Genomic DNA, 22,366 nt, shown 5'->3' on the forward strand with positions numbered 1-22,366 from the left:
TAATACAAATTACAATAAATCCTTTATAAATTAACAATCTCGGAGTTATACAAATTCTATTAATTTAAAATTAATTAATAAATTATTAATTTATTGAGTGTGCTTACAATTCAAATAAACACTTGTTTACTCGACTAAAGTTTTATTTTATTTTTATACATATGAATTATTCTAGTAATAAAAAGATGTTAAAAGTCTAAATATGTAAATTACTTATTGGATTATCCAGATGATGAAAATGAGAAGAGGTCTCCAGTTTAAAAGAGATTATTGTTGGCATTACTGAAAATCATGCTAATGATGAAAGTTAGCGATGATATAGTAACTTTGGAGCCTATTACACAAAAAGAAGCACTTAAAGCATTATTAACTCTTCATAATTTATTGCAATATGAGAATTCATGTCCAAAACATTTAGATACAATAAGGAAAATTAGGGATGAGGTTTGGATAGATTTAAATTTCAAGATAAAACAAACAACAATAGACTTATGTTTCATAAATTTTGATCTCTTTTTGCCTAAAATCTGTTCAAGTTCGGGAGTACCAACTGTAAAAGTTTTTTATGTTATTTGAAAGAAAATTATTCATTCATTAGTAAATTCGGGCATGTCATCTTGTATTATATTATCCATGAAAGTATACGGAATACTTTTAGTGTGAAGATTGCTTGTTGTCCTACTTTTAGAATAGACAATGAGAAATTATATTTTTGTATTTACACCTATTAAAAATATTCTTAACTGTATCACTACATAGTCTAATCAATACGAATATTTGATTTCAAGCATGTATACATTAGTACAAATACCATTAGTATTACTAGTGACAGAGAGTACACTCAATCTATGTGTAATTTAAAACAATCACTTTTTATATGGAAGAAATTGGTATAAAATTTTAATAAACAAAAAACTTTGATCTTTTAAAAGCTTTTTTAATATTATTTTAATGAATTTGGTAATTATAATGTTTATGGTTGGTTATCGATGAAAGTTAGTTGTGCTATTGGATGACAATACATAGACAATATGTTAATGAAACAAAAAAGTATAATTAAGTGATTATGATGATAATGTTGAAAATTTAAAAGCGACAAGTATGGTCTAATTAAATTTCACCTATTTGCACTCCGGTAATTATGTCATCAATTCATTCTCATTAATTTGGACTAATACCATTACAAATGCATTTTTTAAACATTTCTTTATGTTCAACCCGCAAATATAATAAAAGAATCATATTAATTACTTCTCATATAATAAAACAACATATTACTTTTCCTACAAATATTCCATCTCAACTAATTAATTAACCATTCGTTTACTCCTTTACAATTATTAATTCCTATTATTGTTTAATTAATTGTACATATTATTCCAAAATTTCTTCCAAAATATTTAAATCATATACTCTTTTGTCAATTTATGTAATTAAATGAATCAAAATTTATCTAATTTTGCACATACATATATTATTTATTTTTTCTAATTTCTTTTCAGTTATGTATCTAACTTTGCATTTTCTTCATTATGTCCATTGTTCATAAATTAGAAAACAATATTAATAATGTCTTGGGTCTTTTTATATGGGTTAACGATGAGTGAACCCATAAGTGGAGGTGAACCCATGTGCCTGACCAATTGTCTTGGATCATTTCAATCTGGAGCCCACCATCACAACACTCATTTAAGTTCCGATAGTCTTAACCCACACCAAAAACAACCTTGAATTTTGCTTTTCCTAACGTGTCTTGCTCCTATCACATCCGTACCACATCAAACCACTTTACCAATGAAGTGGTACAAAGCACTATACCAATCGTTAGAATTTTCGATGGTCTGTAATGAAGACCAAATCGAACCCCACTTCCAGATGGCTGATAGAGACCTCACGACCCACTTTTTAACACATTTATTATTGATTTCAAACCAATCTACAAAAGAAAATTCAGCATTGACGGCTGTCACCCCAATCTAGGGGTTAGCCTTAAGAAAAAAGGCTTGGATTCATTGATTATACACTAATCTAAATATTGAGATATGCATTGATTTTAACTGTTTATTGTCATAATAAGGTACACAATAAGTAGAGGTGGCAAAATGGGCGGGATGGGCGGGATTTGCTTGGGTTTGAGATGGAACCGAGTTATATGGGTTTGGACCCAACTTTACCCATATGTGTTTTGGGACTAACTTGGGCGGGATCATTTTGGGATGGGTTTAGATTGATCCCGCCCAATACCCAAATCCATTTTCTACATATTTTTTTTCCTTTAATTCATTTTTTATTTTTATATAATTTTCATATTTTTGATTTATTAAATTTCTTTTAGTTTTATTAAATAAACATGCAAGTGCTTTATACTCAAGATTCCCACCAAAAATTGGATTAACAAATAAAGGAAAAGATAGATATACAGCCATATTCCAACATATATCAAGATGGCCAAGGTCCTTAGGATGTTGAATATTTATCCTTATCATTGTCCAAGGATGACAGGTCTAAACTAATTGAAATGCTGGAAATTCTTGTGGATAATGACTAGGAAGACTACTAGATTATATTTGCTGGTATGACTATAAAAATTGTTAAAGATAATTTTTGAATCTAAGATTCCGTTTGGATTGACTTTTTTTTCAAAAAATAAGTTTTTCAAATACAATGTTACAGTAATATACAATAACTCAAGAAACATCCCATCCATATTAATATATCAAATATTTCAAAAAAAATTTTATAGTAAAAATTTTTCATATACACTGCTACAATAAAATATTTCAAAAACACCTACCAAAAACAGCTAATCCAAACGGAGCCCTTGCCATTTGAGCCCAATGGGTACCCAAGTATTTCCCATCCTTTCCCATTCATTAATGGGTATAGTTGGGATGTGTCCCAACTCAAACCCAATACTAAATTATAATACCCATCCCGCCCAAAGTTCCTTTGGGCATGGGTAGCCCATTGGGACTTGGGACAAATTGCCAGCTCTAACAATAAGCACATGTATATAAGATTTAATCTGATCGGTCAATTTTGGTGCCTTGAGAATTAATGGCCCACAAGAAACACATCTTGCAGGCTTTGTTCCACATTCTGTCCAAATCAAGCCATAAGTGGGCGGAAAACTTTTCCAATTGTAGTAGCATAATGAATCACTCCAAATCCTTTATTTTTTGTTGTGAGTAAACTCACAAATGAAAGAAAAATATTCCTTCTTCCCACTTTCTTTTCTTTTCCTATCAAATCCCATCTCCCAAACTAACTATAAGTCTACTAATGAAGTCAGCACAGCCATAGAAGTTGACAGCAACTGTTATTGTATGGTGCTGAAATCAGCACTTTCATTTTTGCGACAATTTCAGAAACCTCCCTCAGAGGTTTTTGACAATTTCACCTTGTATTATTGAGATTTTCAATATTACACTTGCCTCTCTTAGTTCTATAAAATGACCGTAATAACCTTAACGTATTAATATTTTTTTATGCAATTAAACATTCTGCTCCAAATTTGGTGCATATGAATGTATCATATAGCTAGACATTTAATGGAATAAAAAAAAGATCTACTCATGGAATAACCAATTATGCACTGAAGACAATTTTAACATATTATAGATTAATTTTAACTTTGTTTGGAGGATCTAAAACTAAATAGAAGAAGATGTCAATTGAAGGTTTAAAAAGGATGGGGATGGTGTTGGTACTCCAACATTTGAGGGGATACGATTTTATATGGGTAAAATATAGAAAAACCCGTTATAGTTTCAAAACATACACTCCAATACCTCATGGTTTGAACTAATTTAAAAAAGCGACGGAAATCGTCTAAATTAATGGATTTGAAATACACATGCTTCTTTTGCAAGTATTTGTAATGGAAGTAAACAAATTTTCAATTGATATACCTATTATACCCTTAGAGTTATAATACAGAAAAACCCCTTGCGGTTAAGCAAACATACATAAAAAGTCTCTTATAATTTCAAATCATCCAATCCAATATCTCGTGGTTAGAACTAATGTGAAAATTGACAAAAATCATTTAAATTAACGAGTTTGAGATTGCTTGACACGAAAATAATTTTTTAATTTAAAGTTTTAGCTAATATACCTATTAAACCCCTTAGAACTTATAACATGTTCAAAAATAACCCAAAACTCCCAAATATAACTCACCTTATGTCTATACATAAAATAAATGAATAAAAAATTCCAAATATAACTTACCTTATTGCTATGCACAAAATAAATAAATAAAAGTAACATGTAACCACAGGGGATTTTTCCATAAGTTGGCTTAACCACAGGGGGTTTTTCGTAAGTTTGTTTAATAGGATGGTTATTAGAAGGTCTTTTATTACTTATATATATTAGGGTAATTGTGTCATTTCGTCCACCTCCGTTAATTTTGATGATTTATGTTGCTATTTCAAATTAGTTCAAACCATGAAGGGTTGAAATATATGGTTTGAAACCATAAGAAACTTTTCCGTATATTAGTTTAACCACAGAGGGTTTTTTTCGTATTTTATCCATGTTATATTAACGCAGTTGGTGAAATTTTTTGGGTTTAACGGTTCTGATTTTTTTCTTTTTTACTTATTTGAGGTTTTAGGATTTAGGGACTAATGGTGGTGGTGATTATGGTGATAATTGTACTAATTTGAGATGTGGGAATATAAATTAGGGCAAAATACACTATACCCCCATGATTTAGCAATTTTTTACATAACCCCTATATAGCTTTAAAAGTTATATATAATCCTCTCATAATTTGGATTAAAGTGTCAAAATAACGGAAATGATCATTTGTAACAAAATCTATGAAAATATCGAAATTACCCTTGTTTAAAATTTAAAATGGCTGAAATGGCCAAAATATATAGACATAATATGCATGACATTCTAACCCCATATGATTTTATATTTTACCATATAACCCCCTTATGATTTTTAAAATATATACATAACCTTCGTGGTTAATAAATAATTTTCAATTTTATATAGAGGTACTTTTGATATTTTAGTTGACTCCGTTATGGATTGCAAATTCCATTATTTTGACACTTTAATCCAAATCATAAAGGAATTATGTATAGTTTTTGAAACCACATGAGAGATTTTGTGAAAAATGCTAAATTACAGGGGAATAAAGTGTATTTTGCCCAAAAGGTTAAAATAGTAAAGATGAGGGTTGAAAGTGGATTTGAAAATTTATATATGTTCCATAGACATTTTGTAAGAATTTTATAAAAAGGTAAAATGAGTTTCACAATTTCATGGGGGCGTTTTGGGTTATTCATTCAAAATTTTAACTATTGAATAGCTTCAGTTTCTAAAACAGTAAACTCAAAGGAGATATATGTAATTTTTGAAATCTAAAGAGAACTAGGTGACGACAATCCTCTAATTCTGCAGGAATATTCCGAGATAACGAGTTGTTTTCGAGCTTAAAAAAAATCATAAGATTTGACCACTCAACTAGTTATTTGAGAGTGAAATCCAATTCAAATTCGTACAATTGCTAAGACTAGCAGGGGTTGATCCATTCAGATCATTGAAATCAAGAATCAGATTCTCTAACCTTTGCAAGTACATTAGCTCTTGTGGGATTTCTCCATAAAGCTGATTTAATGAAGCAATCTGAACATGAAGCTGAGATATGATCTCAAGCTAGATGGGATTGTCCCAGTCAAGTAGTTAAAACTGAGATCAAGGGATTCCAACTTGGAACAATTACTCAGACTCTCTGGTATTGAACCAGTGAGCAAATTATTTTGAAGACACAATACTTTCAAATTGTTCCTGGAGTCCTGACAAATCCTAGATGAAATCACCCTAGAGAGATTGTTAGAACTCATATCCAAAGTCTCCAAACTGACCATCTTGGACAAAGATTCACACAAAGAACCAATGAAATTATTGAATAACAAGGACAAATTCTTCAAGTTACTCATCTTCACAAGGCTATCAACGGGTAATTCACCAGAAAATTTATCGTTTGAGATACCAAATAGTTCCAAAATAGAGCATGCACCAAAGCTCTCAGGGACATTACCTGACAAATTATTGCAGGACAACACCAACTCCACCAAGCTTGGACACAAATCAGACAGATAAGGTGATAAAACACCTTAGAAATCATTTCCTCCAAGGTACAAAAACCGCATAACCCCACCAGCACCACTTGGCAGTTTTGAAAATTTTTTTGTTTTTGTTTTTGTTTTTGTTTTGGGTTTTGGGTATTTTTCACAAAACTTATCTGTCGGTTAATTTTTGCCACCGCCCCATCATCGAAATTCCTAAAATACCCCTTTTAGGTTGCTAAATTAGGAGCTTGAAGAGAATTATGCAGTGGCTCCGCCGCTGAATTCTTTGATTGGAACCGAAATATAAATTTAAAGATCAAATTGGTTACAAATAATATATAAGGACAAAATTGACGGGAAAAAAAGTTTAAGGACTAAATTGACCATTTCCCCAAACTACATTAGTTTTCATCCAAATTTTAGGGGGCTAAAAGCACTCATATCCCATATATTTGGAATCAAAACTGTGATTTTTTCTCGAAGTTTTAATCAATTATTTCGAATAAGTACCATCTTTACAAGCATAGTGAATATATGATCCTCGGACGCCAATTAGTCTCGCGATGTTTTCTCATTAACATATCTCTGATAAGAAATGTGAAAGAGAAGAAAGAGACGATTCTTTGAATTAATTACACGAAGACCAATCGTAAAATAGAAAATTGGACGTGGGGGGCCACTTAGTTGTAAAGCAGGTTTGGAGCTTTGCTTCTTGCCTTTTTCAGCCAGCCATTTCCGTACAAATCTGAAGTATATGTAACAAGATTTATTGCAAATTTAGAACTAGATAATATTTTAATCCTTAATTGGAAGCAACGGACATCAATGAAAAGCTTATACAGATTCTGTTACTTCTGTTTTCTGTTGCCTACCCTTATAGCATCTGATTCTACAGATACCATAACCACAAATCAGCCACTTGCAGATGGCAAAACGATCATCTCATCAGGTGGAGCTTTTGAACTGGGATTTTTTAAACCAGATGTTAATTCCAACAGAACATACTTGGGATTATGGTACAAGAAAGTTTCCAAGTTAACTGTGGTATGGATTGCTAATAGAGACGTTCCAATCAATGACACAAATGGCCTTCTGAAGGTGACTGATCAAGCTAATCTCGCACTATTCAATGGGGAAGGTACAGCCATATGGTCATCCAATGCCACAGGGTCGGTGAAGAATCCTGTAGCTCAGCTTCTTGATTCAGGAAATCTTGTTGTTAAAGATGCAGCTGATGATAATCCAGAGAATTACCTGTGGCAGAGTTTTGAGCATCCTACTGACACCCTTTTACCAGGAATGAAGTTAGGAGAAAATTTCGTGAAAGGCACCGAAGTTTACATTCAGTCTATAAAGAGCAACGTTGATCCTTCAAGAGGTAATTTCATATTTAGAGTGGATCCTGATGGCTTCCCACAAAAATTCTTGATGAATGGTTCAACTCCACGGTTTCGTACTGGACCATGGAATGGTCTGAGGCTTAGCTGGGGTTCGCCAGGCCTTCAACCAAATCCGGTGTATACTTATGAGTTCGTAAATAATCCTCAGGAAGTATACTACAGATATGATCTTATTAACACCTCTGTCTACTCTAGGCTTATCGTGAGTGCTGATGGGATTATTCAGAGGTTCACTTGGAATTACAAGACTCAGGATTGGGCTGTTTACCTTAATGCACCGGCTGATACTTGTGATATTTACGGGCTTTGTAACAACTACAGTATCTGCAGCACTGCTAGTTCTCCAATCTGTAGCTGTTTGGATAAATTTGTGCCAAAATCCCCCAGCGAATGGCAAGCAACAGACTGGTCTAATGGCTGTCAGCGTAGAGTTCCTTTAGATTGTCAAAAAGGAGATGGATTTATAAAGTATTCAGGCATTAAGTTGCCAGATACGCGATGGTCATGGTATAATCGGAGTATGACTCTCAAGGAATGCGAGGCAATTTGCTTGAAAAACTGTTCCTGCACAGCTTATGCGAATACGGACATAACAGGCAAAGGCAGTGGCTGCGTGCTTTGGTTTGGTGATTTGATCGATATGACCAGGGTCAATGGTGGTCAAGACATCTACATAAGGATGGCTGCCTCTGAGATACGTATGATGCTATCACTTATATGATGATAAAATTGCAGCATTAGACTTCATGCTTTTACTTACTTGCAGGAAGTTGGAGAATGAATCTCCAAGTTTTTATCATGTTCACTAGCTATTAACATCATTTTTAACATTCTCATTGCTCCTACAAACATTGCTAAATAAGAGGCAAATGCTATTTCGTTAGATCAAGAGCTTTAGGCCTGAACACACACTCCACTTCTGCGCCAATTCTAGCCTCATAGGCTTGGTCATAAGTCATATAAGAAGTTCTTGAATATGATGAGGAATTGAAGAAGCAGACTTCATGCTTCATGCTTTTACGTGCAGTAATTTGAAGAATGAATTGCCAACTTTTTATCCATCTGCTCTAGTTTTAATCAAGAACATTTCTTAAATTGTCATTGCCCATACAAACATTGCTAAATGAGATGCAAATGCTGCATAAGCTGGTGACCTCAAGAGCATTAGGCCTGAGCACATACTCCTTAGATATAAGTATCTTCAAATGAGCAACATCCTTGGAGCTTTGAATATGCATCACTTGAATATCTAAATAGTGGTGGATTAAATAACAGAGTTGATGTTGTTAACGTTAGCTCTAGGGAATGAAACTTCTTTTTGTTTCTAACATCTGACCATGTTTGAATAACAAGATGATTAAAACCGCATTGATATCATCATGTTTTCTTGCCAAATAGCCTCTGGAGCAAATAAAGCAAAAATACTGGGAATCAGCTTGCCTTTAGTAGGAGCTTTTCTACTGCTGGTCCTTGGCCTTATCTTGTGCGCTCAAAAGAAAAAGAGAAGGCAGAGGAAACTTGCTGAACAGCTACCTAGCAAAGGTAAGCAGATATTCCTCTCAAAGTTTGCCCTCTATCTGTAACCAGATATACACTTTTCCTTAAATTCTTACTTCTTTTTATCTTCCCATATTTGATTTGGTAGGGAAAATGGAAAGCAGATCAGAGCAGCGCCTTAATACAGAAAGTGACAAGGAAGACCTTGACCTGCCATTGTTTGATTTGAAAACCATTGAGCAGGCTACTAATAACTTCTCAATAGATAATAAGCTTGGAGAGGGTGGATTTGGTCCTGTTTACAAGGTAAATATTACTTGCTTTCTGCTTCTTTTGGTAGACCATTGCTACTTGCATGGTAAACTCCTTACTGATACTTTTAAAATCCAAAAGAACTAGACCTAGTTTTGACTTTGATATTCTAGTGAATGTGCTTTTCTTCATGAAAATCAACAATAAGCAATTAAATACATCTTTCTTTTGGCACTTAGGATAAGAAATTAGTCTAGGATAAGCCAAACAATCAGAATTAGCAGAGGATTATTTGTAATTTAGGTCTGTCAAGGCTTTAGCTAGTGGAAACAGATACAATTATGGGAGGTATTTTATCTTATTGATACTCTTGAAATAAAATGTTCACCACCACTAAATGATTAATGGGATTATGACATTTTATCACCCATCTGATTCAGAAGAACAGAAAAGAAAAGGAAAGAAAGAAAAAACATTGGATTTGTGGAAACACACACAAGAGAAACTGGATATCCTCAGCTTGAAATTGATCAATAACAAACAGCCATTTTTCAGGGTACACTTGAGGAGGGCCAAGAAATTGCAGTAAAGCGGCTTTCTGAATACTCTATACAAGGACTTGATGAGTTCAAAAATGAGGTTAAATGCATTGCAGAAGTTCAGCACAGAAATCTTGTGAAGCTTCTAGGGTGCTGTATCGAAGGAGAAGAGAAAATGTTGATCTATGAATTCATGCCTAATAAGAGCTTGGACTTCTTCCTTTTCGGTTGGTTCTAACAAAAGCACACATGAATTAATGAGACATTTATGTCTATAGCCTGCATTTCATTTTTGTTTTCTGGTACAAACATCTTAAATTGAATAGGATTTTCATCTTACTTGTGCTTTCACTAAAAAGTTAATCAACACAGTGTTGGTAAAAATGCTATATGTGTTTGCAGTCAAATGATATGCTCAAGTGACAAAGCTGAAAAAGCTTCAAAAAGCATGGTCATTGACCTGCTCATGTCAAATGAACTTTCCTCTTTTTCAAAATTAATCTACTTACATTCGGGCATAGATACGAAGTTGGGTTTGTGCAGATAATGATCGGAGCAGATTGCTTGATTGGCCAAAACGCTTCCAGATTATCATTGGGATTGCTCGTGGACTTCTTTATCTTCATCAGGACTCGCGATTGACAATCATCCATAGAGATCTTAAGGCTGGAAATATTTTGTTAGATAGTGAAATGAAACCAAAAATATCGGACTTTGGAATGGCCAGAATTTTTGGAGGAACTGAGACTGAAGCACGCACAAAAAGAGTTGTTGGAACATAGTAAGGATCCTTGACCTTTGAATATTTTCTCCATAGGATACCGAGTTAATTCTTGCTCTTTTTATTCTGTCTTAGTGGCTACATGTCTCCGGAGTATGCAGTCAATGGAGTTTTCTCGACAAAATCAGATGTTTTCAGCTTTGGTGTTTTCGTACTGGAGATTGTAACTGGGAAGAAGAACAGAGGATTTACTCATCCTGATCACTATCATAGTCTTCTTGGGCATGTAGGTTTCCTATCATTCCATTTCCTGCAGCATTCATTACATTATTTTTCTCATGAGCTGCACTGATTACCACAATTTCCTCCTGAATTCTCAGGCGTGGTTACTCTTCAAAGATGGCAGATTTCAGGAGTTGATCGATGACCATTTCAGTCAATCTTGTTTTCTGTCTGAAGTTATTAGATCAATTCATGTAGGACTACTATGTGTACAACAATATCCGGACGACAGGCCAAGCATGTCATCTGTGGTTTTGATGCTTGTTGGTGATGAAGCATTACCTTTCCCTAAGGAGCCTGGCTATTTCACTGAAAGAAATTGCTTTTTTGAAACTGATAAGATTTTCTCAAGCGGGAATCAACTCACCATCACATTGTTGGATGCTCGATAGTTGAGTATGTTGTAAATAAAAGGGATATTTCAAAAGATCTTGTCCCACATTGAAAAATTAAAGGGACTTCTCATCATTTATAATACGTAGTCTGTTATTAAACTTGTGTTAAGTTGGTAACTAATCTGGGTTTGCGCACATTTTTAGCCACATTTTTATATTATCTGATATTATTCCTCACCAACTTACACTTTCTGATGTTTCCCACTCTCCTAGGAAACATTTCAATCTCACGAAATAGTTTCTTAGGACGGTGTTATTAAACACGACTCAAGCTACATTTTATTAGTTTAGTTAACATTGCTTTTGGCTATTTTTGACAACAGAGTAATCCATTGATCCCTCTTCTTTGTACATGTTAAGTTGATCTCATATTCTTATCAGAAGAATTTTTTGTTTCAATATGCTTTTTTTTTTTTTGGATTACAAAACTTGTTTTTCAGTTACCTTTATATTTTTTCAACCACATTTTTGTTACATACATCACATTAAAAAAAAAAAAAATGCTTCAAGATTATTCTGACAAAAGTTTTCAAATAATTTTCAACCCAAACAGACGAACAGCCACCAATAATCTTCAATCCCATGAATGAAGTCTTAAAACAGAACCCTCAAACAAAAGTATACAGTTTCAGCATAAAATGAGAACTCGTTAGAATCGCATCTTAGAGTCAAAAAATTACAACCAACAGCCACCCAATAATTGGATTACAACCTATTCTTGATAGTGCCATGTATACAAATTTTTTAAGTACGTGTTATGCTTGCTGCTTATGATCTTATTAGCGTGTTTTATCATCTTTCTTGTATCTTTTGATCTGACTGGTGCAAAATGGATATTTATCATTTGACAGATGCAAAATAAGACTAATAATTATCGCTCTCCTTCACACACACAGACGTATACACGTACGTGCATGCATACATACATATAAACTATCTCGTTACTTAGCTAATATTTCTGCGAATGAAGTCAAATATTATGTATATTTTATTATGTATTGTTACACTAATATGGATATTTTCTTACTCTTTTTTCTTTTACTAATTGGTAAATATCATTTGAAACCCTGGAAGCTATTATAGGCTCCGTTTGGATTAATTGTTTTTTGGTGGTATTTTTGAAAAATTTTACTGTAGCAGAATTTTTAGAGTATATTTTGGGATTTTTTAGAAAATATTTTGGGATATTTAATTTAAAAAGTGTTTTTAGAATATATTTTGAGATTTTTTTAAACATTAAAAAAATTTAGACTGCTTTTTAGAGTACCTTTTAGAGTACTTTTTAAAAACTTTTCTAGTATTTGAAAAACTGATGAATTCTGACCAACAAAGACCATTAAATACCAAATTTTCATAATTCAGTAATTAAAAGCCCAAAACTTGAATACACACACAAAATTGTGGTCCATCTTAAGTGCCAAAATTCGACATGTGCACGATATTCGAGAAATGAATTAAAATTTCAAGGTATGGAGATACCAAAAAATTAGAAGCTAAAATGCTTCTTGACCAAATTCTGTTGCATTTGACAAATGAATCAGTTTTAGGTATTGCACTCCAATTGGAAAATGCAGCAAGACAGATAATTGAGAAAAAAAATCAAAAGAAATTTAAAATTGAAAAAGACAAAGCAAAAATCAACATCCAAATGTTTTAAATTCATACCTCTAGGAAACTTTTTAAATTTCTTGTGCCTCAAGATAAAAAAAAAAATTACTATTAGTTTCATGACATCTGCAATCATAGACAACAAACTCTTAGTTATTAAGTAATACAGAGGATGTCTTTTCGGTTAAGTATTGTTCGCCAATTTGTGCTGAACGATTCCAACAAACTTAGAAATAAAAGATTTCCTCTTTCAACACTGGCTATGATGTACCTTCTGGTCAAATTCTTTACTTATTTTCAGTTCATTTTCAGATAGAAATCTCTTGCTTTTTTGTGGATGGGGGGATCCAAGGAATCATTTTCTACTCATATCCTCAAGAAACAGGACGTATAACTACTAAATCTAATGGGTTGCTAGAAGACCACGGCAATCTGAGGTTGACAGCAAATATTTGTACCCATGATGCTGAAATCAGCACATTCTAGAATATTGAATTACGTTCAGAGCACAAATCACCTCATATCTATCAAGTGAACATCATTTTCTTTTTGGATTTTCCGTGCACCAGTTGACAACAAAAAGAGATGCTTGATTTGATTGGCTTCTAACGGCTGTCTAATTGGCAGGCATTAACATCCGTTAAGAGATGCCTAAGCATGAGATTTTTTTTTTTTGAAATTAACATTAAATCGAGAAATTATTTAAATGTAAGTAAAACTATTAACTAGAATTTTATCCGTACCTTAGCACGGTCTTTTTTTTATTTATTGTGAATTTATACAAATATGAATAATTTAAATACGAAAATTAACAACAATCCTACATGTTCATTCATATTAACTTTAAAAAATTAATATATTCTAAATGTTCAATTATTTACTAATTTTTAATAATTTGTTTGCATACTTTCACTAAAATATGATAGTATACATCAAATATTGTATTCCATATGAAAAAACTTGGTAGATATTCTTTTTTTATAAATATTTTTTAGATAATTTAAATTTTTAAAATGACCATAAACCTAGAAGTATATATTCACATTTAATTAAGTAGAGAAGATCCAGCAATCCATTTTTTTCCTCAATAAATCAATAATATTGGTAAAATTATCGATGTGACAGTTAATTCTTTTTTTCACTAAGTTAATTCAAAATTAAGGGAAGAGATGATGAACAATTTGAATACCAATCAACGATATGGTGGTAAAAGGAAATAATTTATGGAATATGTAAGATTGTAATAATTGTGATTTGAAAAAAGTTTTACTATAGTTCTATGTAATAATTTGATAGAAAACATATATCATTAACATAATATTAGTTATTTTTTAAAGTTATTTTAGATATCATTAAGATAAGATTAGTTATTTTAAAATTAGGGATAATTTTTAAACATATAATATGATATTCAATTTAGGTAAAATCCAAACGACCCATAACCCGTTAATTCTCTTCAATTAGACATACCAGATAGGAGTGAAAAATAACTCTAATTAAAATATATATATATATATATATATATGTATATAGATGTCAATGTATGCTTAAAAAGATAAACTAGATGCAATTAAAAGTGTACTAATGAATCTTGAATATGTATTCGTTATAAAAAAGGGTTAAATGCACTGAAACCCCTGAACTGTATACGAAGTTCTAATAGAAGTGGCAAAATGGATTCATATCCACCAATCCATCCATATAAACCAACCTTAAATGGATTTGGATGATCCATATAAATTCAATGGTTTTAAATGGATAACCATTTAAATCCAATTATGTTGGTGGATTTAAATGGATTATCCATCTTATCCATATACATCCATTTAACTTAAAAAATAGAAAACACATTTATAAAAATGTGAGATGAAATCTTGTGGGACCATCTATTCTTTTCTTCATAACTTCCTCATATGTCAAATTAATTTTGTGGGACCACCTATTCTTTCCTTCATAACTTCCTCACATGTCAAGTTGCCAATAACATTAATTGCATTTTATTTGCTTCTAGTTCCTAGACTTCTTCCATCCTTTTCAAAATTATATTTTAGTCTCTACTTTTTTTTTTAAAATTAAACTCTCATGTAGTAATGATTGCAAACATTTATATTCTTAAGTAAAGAAAAAGCGAGAATGCATCATGCAGTGTCAAAATAATTTTTATTTTTTTAATTCTTTTATTTATAAAAAGAATTTTTCTAACGAGTGTCCCCACAGCAACATTGGTAATATATAAAATAACAGAATTTTTTTTTTTCGCAAATCCTCAACTGCATACCCCCCTTATCGACCCTAACCCAATATCCCAAGAAAAAAACATACCAGTAATTTACTAAGTATAGTACTTATATCATGGTAAATAAGGGATTTCATATTTTTAGTAATTGAACGTGCAGACATTATAAAAAATTTACTTGTCAAATAACATAAGATTTCTTATTAGAACTCCACTTTTATTCAAGACATCACTCTTGAACAGGAGTGCAAAAAATTGGAAACGTAAACTTCTTTTCACTGTAAAGCCGTATTCAATTTATTCAAAAGTTATAAAAATGTAGCCAAGTTCTTAATTGTTCATTACTTTACAAAATGATACTTAAAGTAATGACGAAAGGTTAAATTGACCACAAGCACTAAAAATTTTTGTTGGAATAAACTAATTTCATGAAGTACACATAGTAGATAGTACAAGCATTGGTTATACCAAAAGGTTAGGTGATTTAAGATAGAACTTTGGCGATCGTATTTGGGAAAATAAACCATTGATCCTAAATTTAGATTTGGGAGAGAAATGGATAAATGGCATGATCATGGTTTAACCAATCCTTAAATGACATCCATTTAGATCCATTTATTAAATGGTTTTAATTGGATTGGATCAATTTGATCCACTATCCATTTAACTAAAACCATTTATCAACCATATATCCATTTTGCCACTTCTAAGTTCTAATTTACCTGCCTAAATTTTTAATAGACAATGTATCCTTCTTAATAGTAATATCTTTGAACAAAACTATCCTTGCTATCATAATAATTTTCTAATCTTTTCATTTTTTTTTTCTTGCCTTTGCTCCCTTTTCTTTTACCTTTTATACTCTTCCTTTTTCCCCTTCACTCCGTAGCCAATTCTTTCCTCCAATACTAAATACTTATATCAGAATTTTTAATTTTCTTTATTTTTACTTTTATTTTCATTCTTAATAACTCATCATAAACTCTTGCTTGTAAAACGTACTTAATCTGGTAATTCAACAGCTTAAGTGCGTATAAACTAATTACCGTTCACAATTACTCAACTTTTAATACGATTTGAGTGGTAAACGGAGAAGAATTGCAAGTAAACTCTTCAATAAAATCCTAGTAATCAAGACTCAATAGTCCAATGCTGGTCTAGTCGTTGGTATTAACTATTAGGGGTCAAATTTGTCGGGCTCCAATTCCATTGCCTTGTGGTCTGGCCTTTAGGGAAGGTCATTAGATTAGAGGACCAAATGGAACCCCACTTCCAGATGGCTGATAGAGACCTCGTGACTAACTTTTTAACACCTTTATGGATTTCAAACCAATCCGCAAAAGAAAATTCAGCATTGACGGCTCTCTCACCCCAGTCTAGGGGTTAGCCTCGAGTAAAAAAAGCCTTGGATTTATTCATTATACACTAATCTAAATATTGAGATATGCATTAAACACGATTTTAACTGTTTATTGTCATTATAAGGTACATAATAAGCACATGTATATGAGATTTTATCCGATCGGTCAATTTTGGTGCCTTGAGAATTAATGGCCCATAATAAACACATCTTAAATGATGCAGGTGGAATAGCCATTAAAGTCTTGAAAATTATCATGAACTTATTTGAAATTTTGAATAAATTAGTTTTAATAGGGAGCAAGAAATATCCTCAAGCGTACGATAATCATCTTTCTTGTGCTAGTGACGTTTACATAGGGAATCTGCGAAATTCTTGACCTGCCTCCCATGTTGTCTTTCTTGTATAAAGGCTTTGTTTTTTGGCATCTAAAATATTTACCTTGTCATATCATCGTACACATACCAATTTACAAGGATAATATATTTGATCCTCGGCCACCAACTCACGTAATCGTACTCTCTCTCGATCCTATCGAAAGTGTCATATTTTTTATTTAAAGATATTTTGAAATATTTGTCATATTAAAAAAATTAAAATACTTTTTAATTTCTTTTTTTTTTAACATAATCTTTCTTTCTCATCATCTGCATATTATAATTTAAATTTAAAATTTAAATTTATGAAAATAAAATTAAAAAAATTATAAATATTACAATCAAATCACTATTTTTAAAAAATTGAATTCTCGAAATATAACTAAATAATTGGAACGGAGAAGGAGGGCGAGTAGTATTTTAGATTGTCCTCGTACCAAAGTGTCTCAAGCAGGATGTTTGAGAGAAGAGCCCTTCGGGGTTGGAGCTGGTGATAGTAGCTCAGTTGAGTGAGTACCATCGTCAAGGTTTCGACTCCCGGTACTACCTTGGTTGGTGAAGCTTGGGCAGGCCGCTCCCAACCACGCTGTGGGATTAGTTGGACTGTACGGTAACCAGTCCATGCGCCCAGATACCCACAGTGTTGAAAAAAAAAAAAAAAAAGGATGTTTGAGAGAAGAAGAGAGAGGGAGTTCTAGAATTAATAGCAAAATGAAGAAATGGACCTGGGGGCCACGCTTTTGGTAGGGAAACTCCGCCTTTTCAGCCGTCCAATTCTGTACACATTTGAATCGTATGGAAAAGGATTATTATTATTAAGACCTTGATAGCTGCTTAACTAGAAGAAAGAAGACATCAATGAAAAGCTTCCACAGAATTTGTTGCTTCTGTTTTTTGTTGCCTCATTTTATAGTACTATCTGATGCTACAGATACTTTAGCTCTAAATGAGACGCTTGCAGATGGAAAAACAATCATCTCATCCGGTGGAACTTTTGAACTGGGATTTTACAGCCCAGATAGTAGTTCCAACAATCGATACGTGGGCATATGGTATAAGCAAGTTTCCCCAGTTGTTGTGGTATGGATTGCTAATAGAGATGTTCCAGTCAATGGCACAAATGGCCTCCTGAAGGTGACTGATCAATCTAAACTCACAATTTTCAATGGAGAAGGCACAGCCATATGGTCAACAAATTCCACCAGGTTGGTGCAGAAGCCTGTGGCACAACTTCTTGATTCAGGAAACCTTGTTGTTAAAGATGCAGCTGATGCCAATCCAGCGAATTACCTGTGGCAGAGTTTTGATCATCCTACCGACACTCTTTTGCCAGGAATGAAGTTGGGGCTTGACTGGGTGAAAGGCATCAATAGGTACCTTCAATCTTCAAAGAGTAAAGCTGATCCTTCAAGAGGCTATTTCACATATCAAATGGATCCTAATGGCTTCCCACAATTGTTCTTGATGAATGATTCAATTCCACAATTTCGTTCTGGAACATGGGACGGTAAGCAGTTTATTGGCTCGCCAGGCCTAAATTCAAACCCTCTATATACGTATGAGTTTGTCAATACTCCACAGGAAATATATTACAGGTTTGATCTTTATAGCAGCTCTGTCTACTCAATACTTACTTTGAAAAGCAACGGGGTGCTTCAAAGGTTGAATTATAATCCTCGGAATCAGGATTGGACTGATTACCTCGATGCACCAGCTGATTCTTGTGATGATTATGGGCTTTGTAACGCCTATGGTATCTGTAGCATTGTTAGTTCTCCATTCTGTAGCTGTCTGGATAAATTTGTGCCGGTATCCCCCTTTGACTGGCAAACAACCGACTGGTCTAGTGGCTGTAAGAGAAGGGTTCCTTTAGATTGTCAAAAGGGAGATGGATTTCTAAAGTATTCAGGCATCAAGTTGCCAGATACAAGACATTCCAGGTATAATCAAAGTATGTCTCTCAAGGAATGTGAGAAACTTTGCATGAAAAACTGTTCCTGTACAGCTTATTCGAATTCAGACACAACAGGCAAGGGTAGTGTCTGCTTGCTTTGGTTTGATAATCTGATAGATATCAAAAAGCTCAGCGATAGCGATCAATATATCTACATTAGGGTGGCCTCCTCTGAGTTAGGTACGATAGACTTCATGCTTTTGCTTGCAGTTAAGTTGAAGAATGAATCTCCTAACTTTTTTGTCATGAACCAGTTATTATTTTCATTTCATTAATAGTCATTGCTCATACAACAGAATTGCTAAATAAGATGCAAATGCTGAAATTTCAAGAACTTTAGGCCTAAACAACACATACTCCATTTCTTGCTTCTGTTCTAGGCTCTGTCATCTTTTATATAAGATGTTTGAAGTAAATGTAAGTATCTTAAAATGAGCAACTTCCTGAGCTCCTCAATGTGCATTACGTCAATATCTAATTAGTTGTTTCAATCTACGAGAAAGATGATTTTCTTGACATAAGCTCTACTGAATGAAGCATCTTTTTCTGTTTAGTATCTGGATATGTTTGATCAAGAAGATCTTCAAAGTTACATGGTTTTTTTTTTTACTGGCCAAATAGGCTCTGGATCCAATAAAGGAAAAATAATCGTAATCAGCTTGGTCTTGCCGGCAGCAGTTCTACTGTTGGTGCTTAGCCTTATCTTGTACTTTAAAAAGAAAAAGAAGAAGCAGCAGCGGACACAAACTGAACAGCTATCTGGCGAAGGTAAGCATTTCATATAGTGATGTAGTGAATTTTATGCATGCTTTCGCTTAATAGAATACACTACTAATGCATGTGAATTTCCAGACATTTCTATAACATTTTCTTCTCTATCTGTAATGCAATATACAGCTTGCTTAAATACTTTACATTTTCTAATCTTGCCATGATGAATCCAATAGTGCAAATAGGAGGCACATCAGAGCGATATCCTTCTAGAGAATATGACAAGGAAGATGTCGACCTGCCATTGTTTGATTGGCAAACCGTTGTGCAGGCTACCAATTACTTCTCAAGTGATAATAAGCTTGGAGCAGGTGGATTTGGTCCTGTATACAAGGTAAACATCTATTCTTGGCTTCTGCTTCCTGAGGTAGGCCATTAATGTTTTGAAGTTTAGAACAACAGGATCTAGTTCTGAGTTTGATATTCTAGTCAATGAACTATTGTTGGGGAAAATAAAAAAAAAAAAACAAAGAGAGAGAGACATCTTTCTTATTGCACTGTTTAGGACAAGAAATAAATCTTAATCTAGGATAAGCCAAACAATCTGTTTGAGCAAGCATACTCATTTTTCAATAAATAGCAGTATTCCAACAATTTTGATGCATTTGATTAAATAAAAAAGAAAGGAAAAGAAAGAAAGATTAAAAAAAAAAGCTGAAATTATTGAAACACATGCAAGAGAAACTGAATATCACAGATTGCAATTGATGTATGACATACGGTAATTTTCAGGGTATACTTGTTGGGGGACAGGAAATCGCAGTGAAGCGGCTTTCTGAATACTCCATGCAAGGACTTGATGAGTTCAAGAATGAGGTTAAACTCATTGCAAACCTCAAGCACAGAAATCTTGTGAAGCTTCTAGGGTGCTGCATACAAGCAAAAGAGAGGATATTGATTTATGAATACATGCCTAACAGAAGCTTGGACTCCTTTATTTTTGGTTGGCTCTCTCAAAACCATATACTATTAAATAGATGTTTATATCTACATCTTGCATTCTTTTTAGTTCTTCTGTATTTTCTTGGTACGAACATCTTAAATTGACTGGAGTTGTCATTTTGCTGTGCTTTCACCAAGGTTACTCCTTGGTAAAAATGCTATGCTTGTCTGCAGCCAAATGATACTCATCAGGGGCAAATTTTTGGTTGTTGCAAAGCTGAAAAAACTTCATACCTAATAATGTGGCTATTGACCTGCTAATGTTGAGAAACTTTTCTTTCTAACTAATCCGCTTACATGCACTAGAGGATACTAAGGTGCAACGTTTGTGCAGATCATGATCGGAGCAGATTGCTTGATTGGCCAAAACGCTTCCAGATTATTAATGGGATTGCTCGCGGGCTTCTTTATCTTCATCGAGACTCCAGATTGAGAATCATCCATAGAGACCTTAAGGCTGGGAATGTTTTGTTAGATATTGACATGAAACCAAAAATATCAGACTTCGGCATGGCCAGAATTTTTGCAAATGAGAACGAGGCAAACACAAAAAGAGTTGTCGGAACATAGTACGGATCCCTTGACCCTTGATTTCATGATTTTGCTATGGGGTACTGAGATAATTCTAACTCTTATTATCCTATCTTAGTGGCTACATGCCTCCAGAGTATGTAGTGGATGGATACTATTCAACAAAATCAGATGTATATAGCTTTGGCGTTTTGGTACTGGAGATTGTAACTGGGAGGAAGAATAGAGGATTTACCCATGCATCTCACAATCATAATCTTCTTGGGCATGTATGTTTCCTCTCATTCCATTTCCTATCATACATTCATTTCACATTCTGCTTCATCAGTAGCTCTAATTTCTGCAATTCCCTCATGAACTTTCAGGCATGGTTACTCTACAAAGACGGCAGATTTCAGGAGTTGGTCGATGACCATGTGAGTAAATCTTGTTATCTGTCCGAAGTTATTAGATCAATTCATGTAGGACTACTCTGTGTACAACAATTTCCAGACGACAGGCCAAGCATGTCATCCGTGGTTTTGATGTTGGCTAGTGATAGAGCATTACCTTTCCCTAAAGAGCCTGGCTATTTCACTCAAAGAAATTTGTTTTTTGAACCTGAGAAGAGTTTATCAAGCACGAAAGCAGATAGTTCTAGCAATCAACTCACCGTCACGATGTTAGATGCTCGATAGTTTTGAGTAAATCTCTTGATCCTCTTCTTTGTACATGTTAACTTGATGATCTCATAATACATAGTTGTTCTCAAGTTAATCTTTTTGCTTAATGAGATAGTATTTCGTTACGTTTTCTTTTATTGTAGTACCTAAGATGTGCTAGAAACTGGTATCCAATTCAACAACATGAGCAGAAACAGCAGAATTTTGATTAGCCAAACCTTGGGCATACAAGAGTATAGCCAAGGTAAAAGCAAATGCCAGATTAATCATTTTCAATGACTGGAGGGATTATATGGACGTAGAGGCTTGAAGCAACTAAAAAAGGGCATGTCTCATGCACTGCATCTCATTACAGAGTTAGCACAAGATGATATCAGCCAAGAGTTAATCACAGCATTGATAAAAGAGACCCTTGAAAACCGAAAGCTGACGAAGGAGCCAAAAAGTGCAATTAGAACAGGCCCTAACACGTTTGCCATGACATGCTCTATTCAGTGAATACTGCATCAAAACAATGCCCATGAGTTAATCACAGCATTGATAATCAGCCAAGAGATAATCACGGCATTGATAAAAGAAATCCTTGAAAACAGAAATCTGAAGAAGGAGCCAAAAAATGCAACTAGAACAGGCCCTAACACGTTTGCCATGACATGCTCTATTCATTGAATACAGCATCAAAACAATGCCCATGATTTGGCAGAATCCTAGTTTCCCAAGAATTGCATGATCATAGAGTTCGGA

At 33.5% G+C, this 22,366-nt stretch overlaps 2 protein-coding genes across 2 annotated transcripts; both read left to right on the forward strand.

Annotated features, from left to right (window-relative positions):
* Positions 1 to 6,915: 6,915 nt before the first annotated feature.
* Positions 6,916 to 11,328, forward strand: LOC113751726 (G-type lectin S-receptor-like serine/threonine-protein kinase At4g27290). The gene is made up of 7 exons (XM_027295838.1): positions 6,916 to 8,193; positions 8,894 to 9,037; positions 9,141 to 9,298; positions 9,800 to 10,010; positions 10,327 to 10,564; positions 10,640 to 10,790; positions 10,885 to 11,328. Exons 1-7 carry the CDS (start codon positions 6,921 to 6,923, stop codon positions 11,176 to 11,178), a joined length of 2,469 nt encoding a protein of 822 aa, XP_027151639.1. The 5' UTR covers positions 6,916 to 6,920; the 3' UTR covers positions 11,179 to 11,328.
* Positions 11,329 to 17,515: 6,187 nt separating this feature from the next.
* Positions 17,516 to 21,716, forward strand: LOC113751725 (G-type lectin S-receptor-like serine/threonine-protein kinase At4g27290). The gene is made up of 7 exons (XM_027295836.1): positions 17,516 to 18,896; positions 19,338 to 19,484; positions 19,664 to 19,821; positions 20,220 to 20,430; positions 20,764 to 20,998; positions 21,079 to 21,229; positions 21,326 to 21,716. Exons 1-7 carry the CDS (start codon positions 17,621 to 17,623, stop codon positions 21,635 to 21,637), a joined length of 2,490 nt encoding a protein of 829 aa, XP_027151637.1. The 5' UTR covers positions 17,516 to 17,620; the 3' UTR covers positions 21,638 to 21,716.
* Positions 21,717 to 22,366: the final 650 nt, after the last annotated feature.

Source organism: Coffea eugenioides, chromosome 11 (assembly GCF_003713205.1).
Source record: "Coffea eugenioides isolate CCC68of chromosome 11, Ceug_1.0, whole genome shotgun sequence".
NCBI classification, from domain to species: domain Eukaryota; kingdom Viridiplantae; phylum Streptophyta; class Magnoliopsida; order Gentianales; family Rubiaceae; genus Coffea; species Coffea eugenioides.